This window comes from Nesoenas mayeri (assembly GCF_963082525.1).
Source record: "Nesoenas mayeri genome assembly, chromosome: 15".
Lineage (NCBI taxonomy): Eukaryota > Metazoa > Chordata > Aves > Columbiformes > Columbidae > Nesoenas > Nesoenas mayeri.
In genome coordinates this window covers 10,623,244-10,649,246 of record NC_137559.1, presented here as the reverse complement: position 1 = coordinate 10,649,246, position 26,003 = coordinate 10,623,244, and the positions used below count along the sequence as shown (strand labels likewise).

At 53.3% G+C, this 26,003-nt stretch overlaps 2 protein-coding genes across 5 annotated transcripts; one reads left to right on the top strand and one right to left on the bottom strand.

The window, feature by feature from the left end:
• Positions 1–231: 231 nt before the first annotated feature.
• Positions 232–4,521, top strand: RGS11 (regulator of G protein signaling 11; the record flags this gene model as incomplete). The annotated part of the gene is made up of 16 exons (XM_080354310.1): positions 232–328; positions 672–722; positions 809–915; positions 1,026–1,077; positions 1,160–1,218; positions 1,412–1,488; positions 1,609–1,690; positions 1,834–1,902; positions 2,574–2,603; positions 2,677–2,738; positions 2,966–3,079; positions 3,207–3,322; positions 3,642–3,729; positions 3,845–3,983; positions 4,054–4,136; positions 4,208–4,521. 16 exons carry the CDS (start codon positions 232–234, stop codon positions 4,332–4,334), a joined length of 1,353 nt encoding a protein of 450 aa, XP_080210436.1. The 3' UTR covers positions 4,335–4,521.
• A 1,352-nt stretch (positions 4,522–5,873) lies between these two features.
• Positions 5,874–24,890, bottom strand: FAM234A (family with sequence similarity 234 member A). 4 transcript variants are annotated; one of them, XM_080353769.1, is made up of 12 exons: positions 24,762–24,890; positions 19,116–19,424; positions 17,923–18,039; positions 17,578–17,766; positions 13,612–13,742; positions 11,215–11,344; positions 10,622–10,760; positions 10,192–10,332; positions 9,789–9,867; positions 9,224–9,376; positions 8,317–8,419; positions 5,874–8,160 (listed from the first exon to the last, which is right to left on the bottom strand). In XM_080353769.1, the coding sequence occupies exons 2-12, from the start codon at positions 19,378–19,380 to the stop codon at positions 7,949–7,951; spliced, it is 1,659 nt and encodes a 552-aa protein (XP_080209895.1). In that variant the 5' UTR covers positions 19,381–19,424; positions 24,762–24,890; the 3' UTR covers positions 5,874–7,948. The 4 variants fall into 4 exon arrangements, with proteins under 4 accessions (XP_080209895.1, XP_080209893.1, XP_080209892.1 ...); XM_080353767.1 differs by lacking the exon at positions 24,762–24,890 and adding an exon at positions 21,778–21,857; XM_080353766.1 differs by lacking the exon at positions 24,762–24,890 and adding an exon at positions 19,736–19,767.
• Positions 24,891–26,003: the final 1,113 nt, after the last annotated feature.

Below are 26,003 nucleotides of genomic sequence, written 5' to 3'. Positions count from 1 at the left end.
CTCCGGAGCTGTGTGCTCAGCCCCTGCCGCTGGCCCAGGGCCCTGCCACAGCCCCGGCAGAGCTCACTCCGCAAAACCGGGGATCTCCAGCCTGGGGATACCTGGCTGCAGAGTGCCAGGCTGTCACCGGGCAGTGCACGGGGTGCCCTGCGTCAGGGTGGGGGGGCCAAGATCTGCCAGGCCCAGTGCCCCCGGCCGAGGGGCTGAGCATGGGGGTCATTTGCCTGGCAGATGGAGCGGATGATCGTCAGCATGCAGGACCCCGACATGGGCATCAAGATGAGAAACCAGCGCCTGCTCATCACGGTCATCCCCCACGCCATGACAGGTGGGTCCTCGTGGCAGGGCACCCCACGAGGCACGCAGGGTGGGGGAGGTGTCCAGGTGCTCCCTGGGTGGCCCCAGTGCTGCACCCAGCCCCATGGCACCCCATGCCGCTCGCCTCCCCGCACCCACAGGCACTCAGCATTGCAGCTGGGATCAATTATGCATCGGCTGAGCAGGGCGGGCGCTTGCTGGGCCGAGTGGCTCAGCACATCCCTGGCAGGGTCCCCATCACCCTGCATGACCCCCAAAGTACCCACTGTGCTGTGGTCCCTCAGCCTGAGAACCTTCCCGTGCCCTGTCTAGGGGAGCCCATTGCACCCCACTAATGCTGCCTTGGTCCCCAGGAAATGACATCGTGGAGTGGCTCATCCAGAAGTATGGCATCTCCGAGGAGGGTGAGTGTCCTGGCACCGGCAGCCGACACCACAGGGGATACTGGGGCTGCCAGGCCCCCATACAGCCCCTGCTCTTGCCTCCCCAGAGTCACTGCACCTTGGCAACCTCATCGTAAAGCACGGCTACATCTACCCTCTCAGCGACCCCCGCAGCCTGGTGCTGCGAGCAGACGAGTCACCCTACCGCTTCCAGGTACAGCTCTGCTGATGACGTGGGCACTGCTGCAGTCTTGGGGCCACCCCTGGCTTGGCACCATGGCACCCCACAGTGCTGCACCTCAGCTTCTCCTTCCCCCTATCCAGACCCCCTATTTCTGGACCAGCACCAAGTGGCCGGCCACAGAGCTGGACTACGGTAGGTGCCACCATGCCGCTGGCACTGTCGCAGGCTGCAGTCCCTTCCTGGCCTCCCTGAGGTGCCACCGCTCCTCTTGCAGCCATTTACCTGGCCAAGAAGAACATTCGCAAGCAGGGTGACCTGATCGAGCACGAGAAGGTGAGCAGTGCCTTCCTCACACCTGTGATGAGTTGGGGGGGAGGGTCTCAGCCCACCTGGTAGTGGGAGTTCACCTGTGTGTGAGGTGGCATTGTCTCTGCCTGTGCTGGAGCGGTGATCAGACCTGGAGCCAGGCGAGGGGATGGGTGTCGTGCTGTGCTCGTGGGGTGACACCGCTGCTGCCGCTCCCCAGGACAACTACAACCTCCTGCACAAGCGGATCAACCACACGTGGGACTTTGTGGTGATGCAGGCACGGGAGCAGCTCCGGTGAGTGTGGGCATGGCACGGCATTGCTGCACTCCGGGGACCCACCGGGATGGAACACCCTTGGGTGCTGGCATGGGCGGGCAGGGTGCCAGTGCCTCCCCGCTGCCTTTGCATGGGCAGGGCGGCCAAGCAGCGGCGGAAGGGCGACCGCATCGTCATCGACTGCCAGGAGCAGGCATACTGGCTCGTCAACCGGCCCCCGGTGAGGATGGGTTTGGTGGGGCAAGGTGTGCTGGGCTGGCGGGTGAAGCTCTGGGCAGCACTGAGCACAGCCCCAGCCTGGGGAGCAGGGCTGGGGGTGGTGCATGGGTCCCGCCAGCCCCCAGCATGATGCTCTTGTTGCAGCCGGGAGCCCCCAATGTGCTGGAGCAGGGCCCCGAGCGCAGGAACTGCCAAACTACCCGTGTCCAGCTGGTGAGTGGGGTGGGCCAGGCACCCCTGGGGCTGCCGATGGGCACAAGGCACAGCCTCCTGCCTGTGCCAGGGTGCCAGACTGCCCCGGGGGGTGCCTGACTGTCCCCCCCCCGGCTGTGGCCACATTTGCTGGGGGAAGGAGGAGCAGCTCCAGCTCTGCTAACACCCTTGTGTCCGAGCCCATCCTCCCACCCCAGCTGAGCTGTGAGGTCCATGAGTTTGCCCATGCACCCCCACTCCTCCATGCCAGCACATGAAATCCCTGCAGGGTGCGTGTGCTGCTGGGAGCCCTCGCACCCTGGGGTGCCCACAGCCACCGCTGTGCCCTTCCCCATGTCCTAACCCCACTAGCACAGCCCCAGCCCCCCCAGTCCATCCTCGCTAACTCCCTGCTTTCTCTTCTCTGCACCGTGTGCTGTGTCCTCTGCCCACGTAAGTGTCACTGACCCAGAGCCAGTGCCAGGTTGGGGAGGAGGGAGGGATGCCGGGGTTCACCCAGCAGGCTGTGCTGGCTGAGCCAGGAGGGGTGTGGGGATGAGGCTGGAGGCCATAGGGATGGGCTATGGGGTGCTGGCACGGGGAGGACTGGATGCCAGGGTCCTTGTCCAGGGTGACGATGGCAGGGCACAGTGGCCTGGCCCTGTCATGCTCTCACCTGGCCCCTCTTGCAGACCAAGAACATGGATTACTACAAGCGGGAGGTGAGTGGGGTGAGGGGCAGGGTGGGCACAGGCTGCCGGGCACCCCTGACGTCTCCCTCATGGCCGGCCCCAGATCGAGTACTGCAGGAAAGCCATGGCCAGGACCAGGGTGAAGTCCTCCATCTGCCTCGAGGGGTGAGTGGCCAGCGGCTGCCCTGGCCACGGGCAGGGTCTCTGTCAGGGTGACGGGGCCACCAGCATCACCACACCTGCGCTGCCATCACCCTTGGCAGGCAGCAGAGCCGAGGCTCTGTGGCCATCACAGTGCCCAAGCATGTCCCCACTGTGTCCCTGCAGTGGCTGAGGCTGGTGGCAGCCGCGGGATGGTGGCCTTGCCTGCCTCCAGCCGCTGATCCTGGCAGGTACATCAAGTTCAACGAGCAGTATGTGCCCCACGACCCTATCATGTCCGGCTGCCTTCCCAGTAACCCCTGGATCACGGACGACACCACGTACTGGGCAATGAACGCCCCCACGTAAGTGTCTACATGGGGACGGCCAGGCCCTGGCCCCCCAGTACCCCAACCTGCAGGATGGCGTGTGGGCTCGTGCAGGCAGCCCTGGGGAGCCCAGCGACAGCCCCAACACCAGTGTCACCCGCAGGGTGCCGACCCCCACAAAGCTGCGTGTGGAGCGCTGGGGCTTCAACTTCAGCGAGCTCATCACCGACCCCCTGGGCCGGGCACAGCTCCTCGAATTCCTCAAGAAGGAGTTCAGTGGTGAGCACCCCCAGCCCCGCACCCCCTGACCCATTGCTACTGCCCAGCACCCCCAGACCCGACAACCTGTCCCAGTACCACCTGATCCACTGCCCCATCCTGGCACCAAACCAACGTATCACCCTGTCCTGGCATCCCCAACCCACCACGACATCCCAGCACCCCTGACTAACCTGTCCCAGCACCCCTGGACCCACTGCCCCACCTCACACCCGCTGGCTCCATCCCGGGGCGGGAGGTTGCTGGGCCATGTGCCCAGCCATGATGGCTTTTAGGCCTTGCCCATGGGGGGTGCCCAGCGCTGTGTCCCCCTCCCCAGCTGAGAACCTGAGCTTCTGGGAGGCTTGTGAGGAGCTGCGCTACGGGGAACAGTCCCGCATCCCCGAGATCGTGGACTCCATCTACCAGTGAGTGCCAGCAGGGTGAGGATTTGGGGGCGGCCAGGCTTTGGGGTTACCAGGTCATCACGGTGCAACATCCCACCGCGGGGCCGGGTGCTCCCCACCGGCTGTGACTCCCCAGGCAGTTCCTGGCTCCCGGGGCCACACGCTGGGTGAACATCGACAGCCAGACCATGGAGCGGACGCTGGAGGGCATCAAGACGCCCCACCGCTACGTGATGGATGACGCCCAGATGCACATCTACATGCTGATGAAGAAGGTGGGTGAGGGCAGGGCTGGGCAGGGCTGGGCAAGGGCTGGGCAGGAGCCTGACGCCTCTGCTCGCCCAGGACTCCTACCCGCGGTTCCTCAAGTCCGAGCTCTACAGGAACCTCCTGGCTGAGGCCGTCATCCCTCCAGAGACCAAGAAGCGGTGAGTGTAGGGACCAGACCCCCAGGACGCTGGACTGGTCCCTGCCGGCACTGACGCTGCTCTGCCCGCAGGGTCTTCCCCTTCATGCGCAAGCAGCGGCACTCCAGCCCCAGCCCGGCCCTGCTCCTGCCCGCGGGCGACACCGAGGAGAAGAGCAGGGGCCCCACAGCTGCCTCCGTCCCCGAGGAGGAGAGCTGAGGGCCCCGGCCCCACACCGACATGGGAGCTCCCTGGCGCAGCACCCCAACTTGGCCGCAGCCCCCCCACAGCACACCCTGCCCCGCTGCAGGACCCCCTCCGGCAGTAGCACTGAAGGAGAGAAGCCATACACTCACCTGGAGCCCCCCGGGCCAGGCTGGCCCTGCTGCAGACCCTGCTCACGTCCCTGCACCCTCCTCAGGGAGCCAGCACCCAGCTGGCCTGGTGCAGGGTCACCTCCTCCTCCTGCCTCCCCAAGCACAAGCCATGGTGACAATAAAGCCCCCATGGGAAAACACTGCGGCTCCCGTGGTTTTCGGGAGGATCACCACAAACGGGTGGGGGGTGCACATGGTGGTGGCCACCCCTTCCAGCTGGACTTGTGTCCCCTGGGCTGGCAGCCAGCCCTGCCCTTGCCTGCAGCACCCAGGCAGGGGGGACCAGCTCCCCGAGGCACGTGTGCCCATGACACGGCCACCACGCAAATCTCTGCTTGTTCCAAAGGGCAAAACTAGACCCCATTGGCATACCCAGCTGCCCTCCTGGCTCAGCCACTGGAGCACCCACATAGAGCCTCCAGGGACGACAAAATGGCTTTCTGAGTGGGGCCAGAGGTGCCACGGGGCAGCGAAGCTGGACTGGCAAGGGGATGCAGGGAGCGGGGCTGGCGCTGAGCCCTCTCCGTGCCCAGAGCCTGTTAATCTGAGCAGAGGCTGAGGATCTGGCAGCAGGATTATTCTATTCCCCAGAGCTGAGCCCCAGCTGCAGGGGATTAACACTGGTGCTTATATAAAGGAGAGGGGGCTGCTGCCCGCCAGCATGCCCACCCCCTGTGCACCCAGGGACCCACACAGCGCAGCAGGTTGGGGACGTCCCCAGCCCACGAAGGACCAAGCGGTGCCGTGCTGCACCCTGGCCAACAAACATCAGGGACACTTGGAATGGTCAGAACCACAGCATCCATCCCTGTCGCAAAACTGGGGACCCCCAGCACAGAATGGGGGATATTTCTCAGCTCAGTGCTGGGTCAGACAGGGCAGCCTCGGGGCAGGGGACGCTGCAGGAGCCTCGGTCACAGGATGGAGCTTTGGACCTGGGTGTTGGCAGCCACCAGGCAGTGACAGATGGTCCCACGCTCCAGGAGACAGCGCCTGCCACGCAGCTCCCTCCAGCCTGATCCAAATCCAAGCCCCAGAGTGAGATTTTCATGCTGATGGGCTGCAACAGGAATCTGGGGTGTAAAACCAGGTCACGGAGCCCTGGCGGGGGGCAGGGACGGGCTGGCCCCGCTCAGTTATCTCCCTCCAGCCTCCCTCCACATGCTCTTCTCCTGGTCCATCATGGGACAGGACAACAGGCAGTGCCTCAGGGCAGAGCCACATCCAGCTCAGCCATCAAAGCATCACCAGGACACCTGGATCGCTCCCAAAAAAGGGGGTTTCTGCCTTTGGGAAGCCACGCCAAGGGCTGCCAAAAAATCCCGAAGTCTTGCATAACCTCAGCTGCAAAAACAAAAGCAGGGCACCACTTACAAACAATGCAAAAGAGGATTTATTGAAACCATTCCGATTTAGACCAAGTCCTACAGGGCACAATTTGCAGTAAGTTAAAAGAATCAAACCAAACTGTCTTAGTGTTAAAAAACACACTAATACATAACACAGTGATATATGCCATCATCACCCATCTGAGTTACTGAGTCAAGGCACAAAGTCAATTATTAAATACTGCAAAAAAACAATTACACAGGAAAATAAGCTGGAAAAAGGACTTGTTTTGTTAAGAAGGTGCTGGTTTGGCACTGATGCATTTCATTGAGCTGCCACAGGGAAATCTGCATTTTCAAAGTGTCTGAAAACATTAATGCACAACTTAAAGCCAGATAAGACCCCAAAGCCAAAAATCCTGAAGGAACGCTCAGTGTGCCTACGGGAAAGGTCAGGACTGGGTAGTGATCGGAGGAGGAAGAGAGCCGAGATGCTGGGACTGTACTGAGAACATGGCCTGGGCACCTTGCCCCCTGCCAGGGCATTTCAGTGGGATACAACCTGCCCGGGACCCCTGCAACGCTGGCACAGGGGCTTGCGGGGCTGCCTGGCTTCAGATCTTCATTGTGCGAAGCAAAGAGGCAACGCAAGCTGGGGGACACACTGGGGAGCCTCCCTGCAGCCCCAGAAAACAGCTTGGAAAGAGAGGAACGGGGGGAGAACCCAGTGTTTTGAGTCCAGGCTGCTTTGGGGGTCATGGGGTGCTCTCCTGGGAGCATCCCCGCCTCGTGCTCTGCCCAGAGGCCCCAGGACTGGGCTCTGCCAGCAGCGCAGCTCTGCGCAGGCCAGCAGCTCTCGTCCTGCACAGCGACCGCCCCAGCTCTGGGTCACAGGGCAGGGGGAGCCGGGGCACCCTTGAGGCAAGGACCAGGCCAGCCGGGAGCAGGAGGTAAGAGCCCAGGCAGGGCACTGAGCTGTTGTCACAAGAGAAGAACCAGTGTCCAAACACACACAACCCTGCATAAGTTTCTCATCCTACAGTATTTCTGCACATATCCCGAGCTGAGACTAGCCAAGGGAGGGAGGCACTGGCCAAGCCGCCTCCAGCACTGCAAAACTCAAGAGCTGAATGAGCATTTGCAGGGCGGCTGGCATTGCCACTCAGGTACAGTGCTCCCCGGAGTGGCAAGCCCAGCTCCCAGGCAAGGTTAAAGTGCAATTCTACTCTGAAAAAATATCCTAGATCCTCTGGCACCTCAAAACCAGCAGGAGAGGTGATGACCATACAGCAGGGACCAGCCTGCCTGGGCTCAGGGTGGTTTTCATATCACCTGTAATCAGACTGGGGCCAGGGAGGAACATTGATGCTCAAAGCAGGAGGGAGACCAGCTCCATTTCTGTGTCACCGAGGCTGCACAGCCTGGCTGCAAACGAAGCAAGAGAGACAGACACAGGTGGGCTTGTGACTGCAGAGTGGGGTACAATGGGCTGTTCTTAGAAAAAAAAGGCCATTTTAAAAGTAGAATGACACTTGAACCTGTGCTCTGCTGGCCCAAGTGACGCTCAGCCACAACATCAGCTGTGGGGAGGGTCCATCTCTATGCACACCCCATGCCTACTGAAGCAGAGGCCTAAATCCAGAAGAGGGTGATTGCAAATCAATGCACAGCCAAGCACCTCTCCCACGGCCAGGAGAGCTGACTCAAAGGAAATCTACCACCACACGTCAAAGCTCCACTTCTCAGGCAAGCACCCAAGAAATAACCAGTGCCAGCACCCCCAGCAAGTGTGTGTTTTCCTCCAGACACGAGCTGAGTCAGCACCGTTCTGCAGACAAAGGAGGATGGAGGGGAAAGCCCTCTTCCCCGAGCTGATGACACTTCAGTGGTGGCCAAGCACTCAAGTCCCATCAGCTCTGTGGACAGACTCACCAGCCGCTGCCCCCACAGCCCAGGCATCCCCAGACACTGGGAGTGCTTCCCCACCAGCAACACTTTGGTCTGTGGATCGAGAAAGGCAGCTTCCCGTTTGAATCCGTGATCTGGGTTTGCCAAGAGCACAGTGGCAGAGGAGAGGCAGCCTGGAGATGCCTGGGCCGGGGCAGCCTCTCCCTCTACCTCGGCAAGCTCACGCTTGGCTGTGGAATCGCATCCTGTAGAGGCGGTCCCGGACATACTGCTCACTGTCCACAGCCACCTGGCTCAGCCAGATCACCCTGCTATCAGAGACGTCCTCCTTCAGCTTACGCTTCATCAGAGACACCGATCCCGGCTCCTCGCTGGGCTGGGGCCCCCTCAACAGCACATAGCAGGCGTGACGGCTCCGCTCGAACAGCGCAGCTGGAACACAGAGCAGAGGGAACAGCGCAGCCTAAGGTCTCTGTGTTCAGACTGGCCACCAGACCCAACACTGCATACCCACCAAATCCAGCAGGTACCAGAAGTCCAGTGTCCTCCTGCACCTCCTCGCTGGTGGGCTGGAAAGAGAGGACTTACCATTGAATGCAATTATTTGGTCTGTGCTATTGCGGAGCTCCAACAGGACATTAGTGTAGGAAGGGTGGAAAAGATACAACTTCTGGAGAGGAGCTCTGGATCTCTGCAACCAACAGGACACTATCAGGACATGGACTCACATGTTATCCCAGAGACAACACCAGCACCAGGCTCAGCTAATACTCATGCTCGACAGAACACATCCAGCCAGGTACTCATCCATATCTGCCCAGCTCATCCTGCCTGATACTACTAGTACTAGTGCTGGGATTTTGCTTCCTTCCTGGTGCTGGTGCTCTCCTCCCCGCCCCAAGCTCCGGGCAAACAGCAGGCCTGTCTGCTACAGGCAGGAGACAGATTTTCATCCCAGGGCTGGCAGAGTTAGCGAGGGAAGCACAGGAATCTCAGCTGGTACTCAGGCACCCTCCAAGTCACAACCTGTCACTCATGCTCTCAGCCACTGCCCCAGCCGGCTTGGTTCCACAGCTGAGCTGCACATCGAGGCTGCCAGAGCCGCCTCGGCACAGAGAGAGGATGTCCACGTGTCCACGGGAGGTGGCTGTGTGCACTAATGCTGCAGGAGGCACCTGGCCAAACAGCAGTGACTTCAGAGGTACCAGGCCAGTGGCCTCTGCTGCACTACCGGCACCATGGCAGGGCTCTGGGAAAGCCAGTGACTCTGCTCACAGACCAACTAAGTCCCTTTTCTCTACATAGACAGGCCAAGGGTGACAAAAGCTGCTGGTGCCACCACCAGCTGCTAGCAGGGACCCTGCTATGGACAGCCAGTGCAGGAGGCCGCAGCAGTAGTAGCACAGACAGATGTGAACACTGGGAGAAGGGGGTAGCTCCACTCAGTTCTGGCCTAAAGTCTGGAGAACAGCAACCATCCCGCAGCACTACTCACCGTTTCATTTCCTGGCACCTGGTAGTCACCCCAGATGAGGAAGGTGGAGCGGTGATCAGCAGTATAAAGTGTGGCTGGCCCAGGGCTCTCAGCTCTAGAGTTCAGCTTCAGGTCCCACTGGACTGCTCCAGATCCACTCTCAACAATCATAACCTGGGAGGGAAGAGAGAAAAGATACTCACACCAAAGAGCTCTGACAAGCCGTGAGAGAGAAGCCGAGTCAGCTGTCTCTACCCTACACTGGCTATGGGAACAAGTATTTGACACATGGGAAGATGAGGAGCTGAGCATCACAGAGCTGTGAGAACTGGGGCAGGTCACATCAAAGTCACAAGCTTTTCAGCTATTTCAAGGAGTTCAAAGCTCTGTCATTGAAGCCTCTTGCTGAGAAGAGAATTAAAGTACCTGAGCTGCTTCAATAACCTGTTGAAAGAGATCCTTTCCTAGCCTAAAGCTTCCTAAAATCAGCCAGAAGGAACACATCCTACCAACTGTCCTCGACTCAGTGCCAGCTTGAGCTGAGACACACGGAGAGAAAGGAAATTAAAAGGAAGAGATTTCAAACCTTCTTCCTGTTGGGTCCGATTTCACTCTCCAGGACAATAGCAAGAACATCAGGTTTGTAGTAACCGAGCAGCGGCTCACTAAGGGAGAGAAAGAGACAAGACAGATCATAGCACACTCTGATGGGCTGGGCATACCCTGTTCTTTCAGAGCAGCTTCTCTCCTCTCACAGCTCCCCACTCTGAGCCCAGTCCTGGGACAGCCACATCACAGCAGGCTCAGAATGAAGAATCAAAGCTTTGGGCTCCACAGAGGAGACGCAATGAAGTCAGCATGATCCAGATATGACCACAGAGCAGGGTCCTGTGTGTGCTTCAAATGAAACAAAAAAACAGCATGCGCCAGGACACCGGTGCTGCTGGGAACCTGGAAATGCCACTTCCAACCCACAGTGGTAACACTACCTCACAACACGGGACACGTTGAGGGTCCACAAAGTCTGAAGATTTTGTGCGTTGATCAGCGTTGCCATCTCCGAGTTTACAACCAAGATGTTCTCCCGTGATCGTCCAGGAATTTTTGCCAGGTAACGAATGTCTCCGAAGCTGAACAAGGACAGAGAAATCATTACAATTTCTAGACAATGGATGGTTTTATTGTGAGGTTTCAGTTTGCTTCCCTGCACAGTAAACGCAAATGGGAAACCCTGGCCTGCTTTCCCTCCTTCCCTGTGAAACCCTGACCAGGCCATCAACGCCAGCCCTCTCCCCAAGCTTTGGATGTGCTCCTAGACCAAAACCCACATAGCCAGGAAAGAACAAAGCCCCAAGAGGCCATTCTGTCAGGAACACCAGCACCCTTGGCTCCACCAGCCACCAAGACACAATGTCACACCTGAGGAGGGGTAAGCGGTGCGTGCTGCGGTCAATGTTCTTCTCCCACTGAGGATCTTGCTCAAGGCCAGGAAGGTTAATTTCCATCCCAGTTGCTGCAGTGTAGAGATCTTTCAGGGAATAGGCAGAGAGAGAGTTTTCTGTGAAAAAAGAAAAAAACAAAGCAAGAATGAGGGATATAAGTTATCCTGCCCTTGCTCTGAACTCCACAATTTTCCAAATCTGGTAGATAAAATATATTTTTAGGGATTGCATCAGAGAGTTGTAGTGGTATTTTGAGACTCAAGCCTGCTTTTGAATGCTTTTAACATCTTATCTGTTCACAATCCAAGTGTTCCACAATAATCATTTGCTATAAATAACTACTTAAACCTTACATTCTCAATATTTTTCAAATAAAATTACTACAGTATGTGACAAACCTTAGTTTAAGCTGAAGCCCCCCCTTCTCTGAGCCTTGAATAGCTCTTTTGCTAGATGAAAGCACAAGACAGCTTTTAAGAATGCAAAAGATTATTTCAGACAACCATGCAGCAATCCTGATTTCACAATTACAATCGCTCTTTCAGACCAAATTCACAAACAGAACTGTACCTGTATAGAAAAGGAAGTAGGAAGAGGGGTCCAGGTTCAGCCTGATGTAGCGAGCTTTCCCAGCCACGTCCAGGCTTCCAGCAGAGCCAATCTGTTTGCCACTTTTTCCTGAATGGATGAAGCTCTTAATCTATGCAGGGAAGGAATTAAAAAAAAATAAAAATAACAACATTAAAGTAGTGTCACATTGTTACTGTTCCAACTCAAATGTTTTCCAAAAATTGTGAGCAGCTGGTAGGGAACAGCAGCTGAATGGGAACAACATAATTCAGGTGAACAGTCTCTCCCTGTTTTTGGAGGTGTTGGCATGAGTTCGATGATCCCTCTGCTGTGAATACCTTTGCAAGTTTGAAAACCACTTCCAGCACAGCCACTCGCCCTGAGCTTTTACTGGAGAGGACCCAGAGGCAGAAACAAAGCAGCATATGGGCACAGGGGAAACCTGGCTTCAAGCAGGAGCTCTGCTAAATATTTTAAGTGCCCTAATCTACTCCTCCTATGGCTGACATGAGTCCAAGGGGATAAAAGAGCTGACGGGTTTCTTTATATTCTTTGTTCAGAGTAATAGAATCCACTAAAAACATTTCACCCAGGAGAACGAAGGCTAAAATCAGGATCAGATTCAAACATCTGGGCAACAGTCATGGTCTGGGGAGAGCAATGCACACTAGGGAAAAGAGAAACACCAGACTGAGAGAAACAGCATCCATCAGAGATGCTGAGTCAGGCAGGCTCCCTTTTCCTTGCGAGGGAGGGCCTGGGAAAGAGAAGGAAACCTGCTGCTCCCAAACTGAATCTGGAGAGTCTGGCAGGTGAATAAGGGATAGAGTTTGCTGGAGAGAATGAAGAACACAGCTGGAGAGGGAAAGCAATGCATTCACCAGCTGTTCCCAGCCTCCTGCACTGGGAGGAGACACATACCAGCTCTTGTAGATCAGCTTCACCTTTACTCCAAGCGCTGGTTCAGCAGCTGCCCCGGGACAGGCACAGCTAAAGGTGTTCACACAGCAAGTAAGAACTCCCATCCCCTCGCTGGCTGCACTGCTCAATGCTGCTTTGCGCTGCTACAGGAGATTATCCTGACAAACGGCACGTTTTCCCAGGCGTGTTTGTGCTGGAGCTTGCAGCAGGTAGAGGTCAATAAGACTCCCAGAAAAAGCTGCCATCTGAACCCCAACCCCACACACCCTTCCCCACTGGCAGCTCAAAGCTCTGACATTTCAGGATACAGCAGTATAATTAACATTCAACTTCAGCCCTTGTTAGCTACAAAGCTAATTTATTTAAGCTCTGAATCTCCCTTCCAATGAGACTGTGTTTTTCTAAGCTGCAGAGCTCCACTCAAGCTCCCTACATTTTGTGTGATTTCTTAAAAGAGAACATATTTTTACTTCAGTTGACAGAGTGCTTGCCAAGTCCGGAGGGAGGAAGGGATTTCATACCAAGATAGCTAGAGAGGTTAAATGGAAAACAAATCAAAAGGCAGTCTTGCAGAACAGAGACTACATTCAAACGTTTCTTGGCCTGCTAAGATTAAAAAAAGGAAAAAAAAGAAGTCTTGAGATAACTGGGATAGCAAAAGCAGGGAGGAAAGAAAACACAAGAGAAACGTAGGCGGAGAGGGCAGAATTTCTGATGACTCTGGCAACAACAATGCCTTGGACAGCAAAACCCTATTTGTTTATGGGGGACGCTGGTACAAGGACATGGGGCTCCCACTCCTCCCAGCAGGCTTGCAGGGATCCAAAACTTGTGAACGCTTTAAACAGACAGACCGCCTGTGCAGACGATGCTGTACCACTCAATCATGGCTGCAGATGTTTGAGTAGAAAAACACTTTTTTGCTACAGGGCTTTCCCCCTCTAAGAAATGGCAAAAGCAATATTGGGATGGAGAGAACACAACTAGCAGGTATTTCACTAAATGAACCCAAGTCCGAATTAGCCAGTGCAGTGACTAGGAAGAGAGCTGCGCAGAGCACAGGCAGAGACACGGAGGTATCAGAAAGGGCAGTGGCGGTACACAAGCACTGGCTGTCAGCCCTGCGTTCATCTAAGAGCCAAACCTGTCAGGGTTTGTTCACTGCCACTTCTCTGAGCAGCATCCCAGAAAACTGCAAGCTCATCTTGCCCAGGCTCACCCCACACACAGCGAGGAGCGCAGACTGAAAAAGGGGAGGGATTCCTGGCCAGCTCTTTTCTTTTTCTTTTTGACCATAAAACACTTGCATTGATTTGGGAGAACATCTCTGAAGAGTGGGAAAGAACCTGCCCCAAACCCACAGGTACCAGAGGCCTCTGGACACTTCCTCTTAGAAGACAAGATGGAAATAAATAGCATTCCTGCTATGCCCTGTGGTCTGGCCACCGCGTTTATCACAGCTCCAGAGTGACATACCTTATCTCCTGTAGCAATAAAGATTATCAGGTCCTGAACTCCATCACTATCCACATCTGGGATCACTGACACGGGACTCAGCACAGTGTAATTCGCTCCGAAGTCACTGGGCTGTCTCCACTGAATCTCCCCTACAAGACAGTTATTGGGAAACACTAAAACACACTTTAGATTGAAAGGCTTTTAAGGCTCCTGCTCTTTGAGGTACTTTGCACCAGCCAGCCATTTACAGCCCATTAGCACCGCAAACCAGTCACATTTATGCTCATCATGGGGATTTCATTGCATTTCTACATTTCAAATGAGTCCCAGCATCCAGTTTCAACTTACAGTGGAAAATAATTCTAGCTGCCTGCACAAATGCAGCCCAACACCCCGGGCACAGAGAACGGCTTTTCTCCTGCCTCATGTTAACAAGCTTCCCAGCATGTTCATCACATGGAAAATCCTTTTTTGTGACCTAAAGCCTTGCTGCTGTGTACTTCCATCTGCACAGACATTTAAAGACCATAAAGCAGCTGAATTATGACCACAGCATTACAGCTACTCCCAACAAAACCTTTTCTGCTGCAGCTTGTCCCCTGCAGATGTTCCACGCTGAGGCAACCAGCCACAGCTCACATCCACCTCTCCCTTGTTTGAAGAACACACACAGCACATTCTAACTTGTTTGTAAACAGGTGGAAAAGCTTTGGTTTTTAAAAGACAGCGTGTGTGAGGGGTGTTTCTCTTCAACAGCCCCGGGCCAGCTGAGTGGCTCTGCTCCGCTCTGCCCAGGGCTGCTGGCCACTTTCCAGTCACTGCCCAGTGGAATTTGCAGTGGAATTTTGAGGGGGAGGCTGCTGAGACCTCTTTTTAAAGAAGACTTACGTGACTAACTAGGTTCTCAGAGGGGAAATGCTTACCCTCCCCTTTAAGCAGTATCACACACAGCAGTTATCATTTCAGGAATGCGAAGTAATCATCTGCTCTTTGTCAGGAAGGCAGCTGTGCTGAAAGCCAAGGAATCACTACCTGACACTGTCTACAATAATTTAAGGCAGGCTGTATTTCCAGTAGGATTCCTCCAAAGCTTTCACTGAAACACGGAAAAAATACTTGGATTTGTTACTATGACAACAGACGTGAAGTAGAAGAGTGCCCCAGGAAATCATGGGAAGGCAAAGAATTTCCCCCCCTATCCTGAAGAAAACAAGCAGGCAAAGGAAGGAGAGAACTTAAGTTTTAAATAACTATATCCTGGCTTCAGCACAGTCCAAAGCTACAACAGTAAGACCAGGCTCATGAAATCCACATTTCAATACCTAAGGCTCTATTCTTTGCTGGTTAGAAAGTGGATATAATTTTGGAGGGGGTATTTTACTCATAAAAGAGCAGACCGGCTTGATAGAAACACGTAACAGTGAGACGGATTCAACACAAAGGACGTGAGAAGATTTCATGCTCTAACAGAGCCCCCAAAGAGCATGAACTGCGAATCCAGTCCCATCCTGCTCCATCAAGGGGAGATGGGACTATCCTGTCCGACGTCCGGAGCGCTACAGTGCCTCCTCAGAGCCTGAGGCCACAGCAGAAGCACGGCAACAGAAGCCAAGATGGAAATTAGACAAGTGCCTCGACAGCAAATCTAACCTGGGTGAAAGGGTTGGGTTTTTTTGGTCCGGAAGGAATTATAAAAGTAGGACTTAGACAAGGGAGTTTAGCTCTCGCTTCAAGCAGCCCCGGAGGGCACAGAGCGGGATCGTTGGCTTCAGGCTGATGAGGGGCAGACAAAGCCAAAGGCTGCGCTGTCCCATCCTGCAGCTCAGCAGCCACCTGAGCTCCAGGCAGGTCTTTCCTACCGCAGTGTCAGCCCCCTCTCCCATGCCCTTGCCCACTCGTTTACTAAACACTTGTAAGCTCCTTGCATCCCAAGGGATACACTTTTGGTTCTTCTGAACCTATCACTTGATAGAAGAACCGCAGAGCAATGAAGAACTGCAACAGGAAATCATAATTCCCTGTTCCTCTACTTATCACTCATAATTTTATAGGCTTTCCTCCCTGTTACACATTCTCCAGGTTGGAGTTCTGGTTTATTTAGTGATTTCTTACACAGAAACAGTTTCACACATCTGGTCATTGTGGCCCCCTTTCTGCCACATCCCTTAGGAGACCAGCACTGCTGGATAAGCTGAGAAGGTATAACAAAACACTCCTGTTCTCCTGCCCGAGGCTGCTTCTGGCCCTGGCAGAGATGGAATACAAAGCTACACAGACGTTTGCTTTGACCTGGAACAGCTAATCTTAAGCTCTTGTGTCCCAGTTTGCTTGTAAGATAAGCATGCAGGAATGCTGGATGTCCCACACAAACAGAAGATGCAATCCTGCACTTTCCTTCTTGTTTGCTCAGGTCACTTATTCTGGCAATGAAGAAAGCAAGACTTAACCCAGCTCGAACTGAGAGAAAAGCACTAACTTTATCAGCATTTAAAGATCAAAATCATATCAGACACTTTCAGACGATAATCTGCCCACCCCTCCTTCAGTCTTCCTATGGACAGAGGTCTGGCAGCCCAAGAGCCCTGGAATCGCACCAATCCTGCGCCACGATGAATCATTAACAGCTAAAGATTTTTCTGACTACTTTTTTTAGCACAATGTGGTGTAAGTCAGACTTTGCCACTTTAAATACATTTAGCCTATTTAAATACATTTTATTCTGAGCTGTCTTCCTATTCTCCAGTAAAAGTCCAATGTGCTAAGAATCCCCTTTTAACCTATTTATTAGCAAAAAGGTATTAAAATATGCCAACTTCTGAGTTATTCACTTGTCTATCTGAAGCAATTCTTCATATTTTGCTTTTCCTTTATCTACGGAATGTTTTCTTTACTGTACTGTTGTTGCAACCTGTGGCTTCGCCTGGTTCCTTCTCTCCATGTTTGTGCTATTTTTTTATGCCTTTGGCTCAGCAGTCGCTGTTCTACACTTTGCCCTGAAAGCAACTGCTTCATTAATAGTCTATAAATAACCCATGTTAAAGCCTACTGATGAGGGAAACAGTGCTAAGATATCTCGGTTGGTACAGAAGCTTTCCAGCTCTGTGTGTGTGTCTACACTTCCATCTGCAGTGGAAATCAAAAGCTACACTAGATTTTCTTCAGATTCCTTGGAGCTATACCTCTTGCTATTTCTCTCTCCCAGTTTTGGGAAAATAGGGTGTGAGGGGTTCAATACCAGATACAGAGGATGGCACCTGAGGCATGTTCCCAAGGAGGAACATGGATTGTTTTATCCTTGGAAACTGAGACCTCCAAAATTGAGGTATTTCAGGCTTCCTCAGCAAGGAAGGTTCACGGTGCAATAGAAGATCAGTGCCGTGTTCCTAGGGAAGTACTGACACTCTCTACCCTCACCCCATGTTAGGCAAGATGATGATTAATTTCTCCAGAAATGAAGAACGCTTTCCAGAGGAGCCGGGCAAAAGCCTGGACTACTGAAACTGACTGGTGAGTACTTAGGATAAGTGCTCTCCTTGCCGACTTTAAAACCATAAATGCCTAAAACTCCCACTCCTCTTGCCACTGCAGGCACTCCTAGTACTCACACACAAACACCTGAGAAACATTGCGGGTTTGTGTCCAACCCCTGAGAGCATAAAGTAACATTCACAGCTAGTGACTGCTTCTCCTGTTTCAAAAGCTGTTGAAAAGTTGGTCTTATATTACAGTGGCTGGCACAAACCACCACAACAGAGTCCAGCCTTTGGAACACAGCGGCTGAGAGAACAGTCGCTTCTCAACAGCCCAGAGAGTTGCTCTGGCAAGGTTTTTGAGATAATAAACACCTTGTGGCCATTGTTCATGTACCAGCAAGTCATGTCACGCTGATGGCCAGAGCCTGCGAGGTCTGAAGGTCATCAGGTGAGGAAAGCAAGTGGCATGTCTCCCATCAGTTACGGCAGCAGCGCTCTGCTCGCCACTCACCTGTCCGCAGCTCGACTGCCGTAAGAGACACCGGCTTCCCCACGACCAGGCAACCCGGGGCCTCGCTCCCCCCGAGCTGCCGGATGCCGCACTGCAGCCACTCGACCTCCTCGGCAGCAGGACGCTCCCAGAGCGCTCGGCCATTCGTGCCAGACACGGCGGCGATGAAGGCGCAGGGAGAAGGCAGACCTGAGGGGATGAGATGTCAGAGGGAGCGCTGCCTACACTCACCTTGCTGCTCACCCAGCTCCCCACCGCGCTACCTGGGTTTTCTCTCCCAGTCCCATGGTAGCCTCACTAACTAGAGCTAAAAGAAAAATAACAGCCCGTTTCTGAAACAGCTACCTTCATCCAAACAGGATCTGTTGAAGCTGCTGCTGCTGTTGCTGGCTTTGAAAGCAAAGATGACATCTTGCACTTTGTCTTCGTCCACGTCTTCTATAGCGAGAAACTGGTAGGCCACTGTAAAAGAGACCCCGTTGCAGGTGCTGGTGGGGATTGCCTCAACTCCCAGCACAGCTGGCTGGAACAAAACACAAATTCCCAGAGACCCACTCACTGCCTCCATCCCTGACAGTGCAACATCAAGACAAATCGGCTTTTGTATTGAAAGAAAAGCCATCTACATGACTACCAAGGACTGGAAGTTAGTGCCAAAGGATTTTTAAAGTTTGCTAACCCCTAGAGGATTTGCCTCTTTTTTTTATAGCCAAACAACCAAAATTTGAACTACGCTAAACAAAGAACAACTCTGGTCTTGGTGAGGGGATGCCATTCCCGAAATATATTAACAAACAAACAAACCCCGCAAAACCCAGCCCCAGATATTCCATCTCTCTCACTCTCAGCTAAAAGCAGCTTTCTTCAGCTCAGAGGTGCAGAATTTGGGATTTCTGCACTAACACACAAAGCTCAGTCCTCGTGGGTGAGCACTATTGCTGTGTTTACAGCATGAGCAGCACACACTCGCCACACATAATACAGAAAAGCTTTCACAGAAGCGAATGTGGAGCCAGCAGGGAGCAGTACTCAGGCCAAAGAGCCAACTAAAGCAACATAAATTTGTGCAATGTATCTAAAAAAAAAAGAAAAAAAAAAAGATGCAATTCCTCTTTTCCCTTTCCTGTTAGTCACGGAGAAAATTAGAAAGTCATACTGACAGAGCAAGAATGCCTAATTCTCTCCAAACCTCATCTCAAACTTCAAGGGACCACTTCACAGACCAAACTTCCACAGAGATTTATTCCCAGATAACCTTCCTCAATTTTATTTTTCCAAATGAGGCCAGCCTGCTACCTTGTTAGCACTTCAGAGCAGCATTTAATTTCCCCAGCAGATCCTGTAAACACCTCCAGGAAGGCCACTGCAATTATGACGGGCCACTGCTTATCCAGGTCAGGTACCCAGAGCTCTCGCTCCCCAGGGCAGCATCCCTGCCGGCTCCAGATCGCGCTGAGGTAGAGCTCCACAATTCAAATTCATGGCACATAAAGGAAAAGGACTGTTGGTAAATATTTATTCTGCTACATCAAGCTCACCTGCATTGTCATAGTTTCGGAACCATGTTCTTTCTGAAACTGGCCTCTCTGGGCAAGGAATGATAAAGGAAAAAGCAAACACAATTATCAGACACAGAAATAATGAGATGAAGAAGGCGGCAGTGCGCCACCGGGACAGCCGAGACAGCTGTGATGGCTGCTTGCTGATAATCCTTCTCTCCACGGAGTTTTCATGGTTCTCTTGAGCTTTTACGTCCTCAGTCTTCAGAGGGTGGATCTCAGCTTCCGAGTCTTTGTTATCCATCGCAGCTCCTTCATCGGTGTTCAGACACCCTTCTCCCCCTTCACCTGGAACAATGGAAAGTATGGTTAAAATAGATTTTGGAATATATCCAAAAGAGCCATCAAAATATCCTGTTACTACCTGATATTCACAATGGAAACACTTAATGGGAGGTGAGCAAATCAGCGCTTTGTCATGCAGCTGGGTGCAACACACCAGTGGTACTGAGGTCTCCCATATGGACCAAGGGGGAGAGACTGTGGGGTGCAGGAATAGCACTGCTGCTTCTTCAGAGGAAGAAATCGGCTCTGCAAGAGCCGCACAAATACGGCTACAGCCTCTCTGCAGAACAGACCAAGCGCTCTGTAGGTCTCACCCGTAAGAAACACGCCAATAGCTCCTTTTGCTGCAAAGACTTCTGGCCACTGCCCGTGTATGTCAGTCTGACTCCTGGCTGGAGAGCTGAAAGGAAACACTTGTGACCTTTATATCCCAACGTAAGGCTGGTCCTTACTGTAACAAGCAGTTGAGCTTCCCTGGGAGAGTGAGAGAGAAATAAACACCAGTGTGTCCTGTACAGGAACAAACCCAACCTCTTCAATACCTTCTCAGATGAGAAACCACTTGATCAGTTTATCAACCCAGCCCTATGGAAGGCAAGAGAGTGATTATTTTCCTCCCCAGAGGAAAAAGGAGGCACAAGTTGAGACTAAATTCAGGCAAACTTGATTTCATCAGAATGGAAGAAGAGCTAATAACTGCTATTTTAGTTTTTCCTGCTATAAATCATAATCTTGAGCTACAGCTACAATAACAGAGAGGTTCTGTGCCAATTTATTATAAAAAGGGAAAAAAATAGAAAAAGCCCTAGCCTGTTACAGAAGTCTGTAACTCATTACTGACAACAACAATAAAAATCAATGTTATATACAGTTTCTCTGATAGTGCTTCTTTAAAAAAAAAGCGGAAGAAATAAAGAACAACACATTCCAGTGGCCTTGGAAAAAGCTGCATGACAGCGTCATAAAAAGTTATATCAGAGCAAATAAACATGACAACTGAGCCAATTTTCCATGACCATTCCTGGATCATCCGCTGGAGTGATTTACTTCCCCAGCAGAAAATAGCTTTAACTCAGCACCGACACACAACACAGAGGGCTGGGGCTTTCAACTCCAACAACAGGGCTGGTGACACCTCACATTTCAGCGACGGGGACAGCGCAGGAGTGGGTTACGTGACCTCCCTGGCCATGAAGCAACTCCCTCCTGTATCTCTACATGCCCATCTCCAGTGACGGGAGATGTGGATCGTCTGGAAGGCTGCAGTAACCAGCATCCACAGCACAGGCTGCAACACGGCTCCAGCACAGCCCTACCAGCCCCTCCAGCCCCAAGATGGAGCTGGGAAACCCCCAAGGCACAGCCAAGTGCTTCCAGCACCTATGAGACACCTTGAGATGAACCTAAACCAGACTTCTCCCCACTTAGTCCAAAAGGGACACCATCTTAATGCTCTATGGAAGGCCTATTTGTATGACTCACCATAAATCACACCACTGTCATCTAGTCTGGGATAAGAACAATTTAAAAAGTGGTAATTATCCCGACAGCCCCAGCAATTGCCTCTCTTTTGCAGCAATGACCCTAGGAGCCACCGATTCCAAAGAGCCCTCCATGCCTTTAAAGCAATTCTTTATCTTTTCTTTCAGGGTTTGAATAATGCCCTTTGCACCCCTGCCAGCGCAGAGGCGGTGCCAGAACAACCACGACAAAGGCTGGTGGCAGAGACTCACACAACGCAGGAAACCCCGTTGCCCGCGGTTGCCAAAGTACACGCTGGCAGCGCGTGAAATGGTCCAAGCTCTGAACAACAAAGAAGTCTGGTCATCAGTTTAATTGAAGACAAGCAGAAAATGATAGTGTGCACTTCAGATTATTTTACTGTCCTCTAGCAGCCGGCGTTTTGTCTCCTGCTGGTCAAGGACACAAAATAATTTGCTGGAAAGTTCAACGCATTCAGGCACTTTGCACAGAAACAGGCAGCGACAGGACCCTGTGCCACTGCAGGATTAACACACACTGCGTGCATGACATCTCACAGCCAGCACCGGCTCCCTGCTTGGGGATGTGGAGCCTCACCGTGAGAAAAAAGACTTAATAGAAAAGGAAATAATTAGCAATTGCACACGACAGACCCAAATTGAACCCGCACAGCCCAAGGAGCTTGGCAGTACAGCCAGAATCTGCATCTTGCACAATTTCACTTGCTGGAGTGCACTTGCATTGCTCCCCATGCTGGAACAGCTGCTCACCCCAGCAAATGGCACCAGGAGCCAGCAGGAACGGACCTGCTCTCCTGTCCAACAGCAACAACACTGCACTAAGGACAAACACACAGCTCCTCAGCACAACTCACCTTCACCGGGCACTGACTCTTCTCCCAAAGCTGCAGCGCAGATTTACAGATCTGATCTGAATCAAACTAGTGAAACTCATGCAGCAAGCGGTTAGCACCAGGCCACAGCTAAATCCAACAAACTGTCACTACCGGGCAGCTGCAACCGCCTGCCCAGCACCGAGAACCACACACCGTTAGGTGTGAGAGAACTGGGGACAGAAACCATGGAAGTATCAGTCTGACAGAAGGTTTAACTCATTTTCCACCTGTAAAATACCAAACCACAGCATTTGTAATCACACCAGGCACCAGCTCTTCCTGGAAAATTTCTAGCAACATATCATAACTTAGATTTGATGTTAAACATGTTTATTTCTTTCACAGATTGGTGAAATCAGATACTGACCAGCCATTTTAGGAACCCAAACACAGCATCTGGCTGGTTTGGTTCTGTACTTCTTTGTTTCAATCATCTTACAGCTTTACTTTCTGTCAGTCAGAAACTGTTGAAGCCCAAAGCTGAAACCAATAATGACAAAACAGGTTCCAAATTTTGCTCTGAACAAGATGTAACATTCATAGCTGCCTTCCACAAGCAGACTGTTCAGTTTTGATCCATGTACAGCACAGCACTGCAGAGAATCCGCTGGGCATTCACCTCCTGCAACACCAAGGCATTATTGGGTCATTTTTTCCCTTTTCTGCAGTCCCAGTTACATCAGCCCCAAGGAAATAACACGCAAGATTTCCCCCAAATGAGGACATTTTCCTTTCAAATATATCCAGACTGCACTGTGCACACAAGCTTATAGTTTTGCTAGATCATCTGCAGCTCATAACTCTTTTTCGACCTAAAGTCGTAGCCACGGGCTGGCAGGGAGAGCTGCCCCATCCCCACATCACCCGGGACCTCTGCTCCTGCCCGTGGCCTTACAGTCTTTGTATGGATACGGGTTGTAACACAGATCACGCCAAAGACAACGCAGGTACCTGGCTCAGAGAAATACCCACATTCTGCTGCTATAGCCGTCCTTTCCCCTCCCCTCTCTCTTGCTATTTTGCCCATTAACACAGGTCCATTCAAAACACCAGGTTCTTCTTAACCAACACTTAACCCTCCAGCGCAGACACAACTCGTGCCAGAGAGTTCACAGCAAGTGAACTGGAAACTCCTCCAAAGCACAACCAAATGTCACCTTGCAATGCGATACACGTGTCGTTTGTAGGCAGATTTCACTACAGTCGGGGTTCAAGTAGAGAAACTTGATCTGTTTAGAGAAACTTGATCTGTTTAGCGAAGAGCAACAGAAGGATGGGAAGAGCAAAGCCCTCTAAGATGAAAGACAGCATTAAAGGTGCAAAGCGACATGAACTGATTATAGGTCAGGTCAGTAATATCAGCCAAGCAGCAGGAACAGATGCCATTTGTCAGCCCAGACCTTGCAGTTTTGCTGGATCCGAGCCACTCGTGCTCACCGAGGGCTGCAGAGCCGCTGCGTCAAGCCTGGGTGAAGGAGTTAGCGAGTTGTTTGAATCCCTCACATCAGAGACATCCCCATGGGGCTCCCCTGCTTGCACCAGCAGCGCAGCGACTTCTCCACACTGCTCGACACTTAACACAACAGGGATATGGGGAGGTCTCAGAGCATGAAAACCCTTTAGAAGAGACTGTGTTTATTTCACATCGGTTTATTAAAAAGAAAAAAAAAAAGAAAGTACATTTTTTTAAGTGGAGCACTTGTTCCACAGGTCACAAGCTCCCCACTGGCCACTGGGCTCTTCCTGCACAGCCCAGCGAGGTTTATGACAGCACAAAACAGCCACTTTCTTCCAGCAGCTGCCGTCCTTGTCAGCTGTCTCCAAGAGAAACCTCCTTTCTCCCCCCAAAACTGAATTTTTCAAGCTCATACAGAGACCATTCCACCCGCACACCCAATGCCCAGCCTTGCAGAGTCTCTCAGCTTCCAGCCTCCACAGGCAGCTGCTTGAACAGGGCCCAATTCTGCCCCAGCACGTGGGAGGGCTGGCTGCGGCCACACGGAGCCACCCCCCCCGCCATGCAGGCTGTGCATGGATATTTTTGCTTTCCAAAATAAGGAAAAAACGAGTGGAAATGAGATCAGAACTAAGCATGTTAAAGCTTTTTTTTTTTCTTTCTGCAAGAAATGCTCCAATTCAGCCCTGCAGATTTGGCCTGCTGAGGAACAGAGAAACGCAAATTTGAACCGTCTCCAGGAAGAGTGCTGAAGGCTGCGTGCTGAGCTCCGCAGAGGTGAGGGGTTTCGTGTATTTCTATTTGATTGAAATACAGACCTGCACTTTCAAGTGCTGCGTAAGCGTCTCCCCAGGACTCCCACGCAGGCTGCCAACCACACGGGATAAATAATCTCAGATCAAACGGAGGATTTGAGCAACAAGCCACCTCAGCAAAGGCCCAGGCTTTTGCAAAAGGGATTAAATTCCCTCCCAGGCTTCTTGTTGTGGGGCAGCTTCCCGAGCTGCTGAGGCGGACGGTGAACCCGCCAGTCACAGGGACAGCGCTGGGGCCGGTGCGGCGCGGAGCGCGGAGCATCGCTGCTGCCCCGTCCGGCTAGACGGCAGTGCCGAGGGCCGCGGGCCCAGCCCTGCCGCCGGCCTCTGCCCTGCCGCCGGCTCACCGCCCCGGTCCAGCCCCGAGCTCCCGCGCTGGCTCCCACCGGCTGGCTCCCGGCATCTCCATCCCACGCCCGCCCTGCCGGAGCCATCAGCAGCGCCCGGGGGTGCTTCGGGAGCCGGTTCCCTCCCCCGACAGGCAGCCCCACAGCCCACCGGGGGAGCAGCCCGGAGAGCGGCGCGGGGGAGGCCAGCTCACCCAGCCTCCGGGGCTGCCCGTCGCGTCCCCCGCCCGGCCCGGCCTCCTGCACCGCACCGCAGCCCAACCCAACCCAACCCAACCCAACCTGGCCCGGCCCGGCCCGGTCTCCCCCGGCGGCAACGGCCGCCCCGCTCCGCTCCGTACTCACCCTGCGCGCCGCCACCGCCGTCACTTCCGCCTCCGTCCCCCACCGCCCCCTGACGGAAGTGACGCCTCAACGTAGTGGCCGCTTCCGCCCGACCCGGAGCCGCGCCTGCGCAGAGTGGCCGCGGCGGGCGGTGTGTCCCGGTGGCGGCGGCGCGGGCGGGGAACCCGCAAGAACGAGGCCGGGCAGCACGGGGAGCCACAAACACAGATCTTTAATGCGATCAGACCGCGAGAGAACAGCACAGTCACGTACAGGCATCCCGAGAGCGCGCCCGCCGCCCCCGGGCCCGCTCCCCCCTCACCCGACACGGAGGTTACAAAAACAACACGTGAAACCGCGGAACTCGCTGTGGAAACGGACAAGGAAGGGGCCGCATGCACTGGGACTGACACCGGGGAGCGCCCGCGGGGAACCGGCACCGGGCAGCAGCGTGTGGAGCCTTGGGGGGGAAAAACACCCGCAGGAGCCGCCCCCGCAGCACTGACGAACGGTGCTCCTCGCTGGGGGCGTTAACTACCCACACCGAGATAACGGGCAGCGGCCCGGCCGACAGCTGGGGGAGCCAGGGCTGGACTGCCACCGTTCTCACAACAGCCCGTCCCCGGGGCACGGCTGCGCTGCCGCTGCCCCTTCCGCCCCTGGCGTGGAACAAACATAGGAGCTACTTACAATATGCAAATTGCACCCACAGCTGTGCTGCGGGCCCAGGAGCAGCGCGGGGGGCACGGGGTCGCACCCGCTCCAGTCACCTCTTCTGCCTGACTGGCCTGTTCAAAACACCCACCGAGGCCGGATTTTTAAGTCAGAAAACTCCACAGAGGAAGCTCTGCCTCAAGCGCACAGTCCGGGGCTGTGCTCCTCTAGAGAAAAATCAGGTTTTCCCCTGTTCTGTTTACACTCAGTATCTGATCTGTACAAGAACTAAAACCAGACTTGAGCCCACCTTAGAAATGCGCTCCAGCTGATCTGGTCATCCTCACAAAGATGAACAAACTTCTGAAACAAGCAGATCAGGGCCAAATTCTGACTGTCTTGACTTGGCTGGAATAGTGAGGCAACTCTCAAAGACATAAAAATGAGGTGGCTAAGCACTAAAAGAAAAAAAACCCCACTTCTGAATTTCTTTTAACATATATAAACAGAAGGAAAAATTAATTAAGTGAGAACCAGTGCTACTGGTGTGCTCACAAAGGGTCAAGTAGACCTTTTGGAAAGGGCTGAAGCGTTACAAACATCACGGCA

Excerpts from the sequence above, each read along its gene's own strand:
- FAM234A (XM_080353769.1), bottom strand. The coding sequence starts at position 19,380 with ATGGATAACAAAGACTCGGAAGCTGAGATCCACCCTCTGAAGACTGAG. Across the intron at positions 9,377-9,788 it reads TCGGACCCAACAGGAAGAAG|GTTATGATTGTTGAGAGTGG; the intron begins GTTTGAAATCTC and ends CTTCCCTCCCAG. Across the intron at positions 8,420-9,223 it reads AGGTGCCAGGAAATGAAACG|AGATCCAGAGCTCCTCTCCA; the intron begins GTGAGTAGTGCT and ends TGTTGGTTGCAG.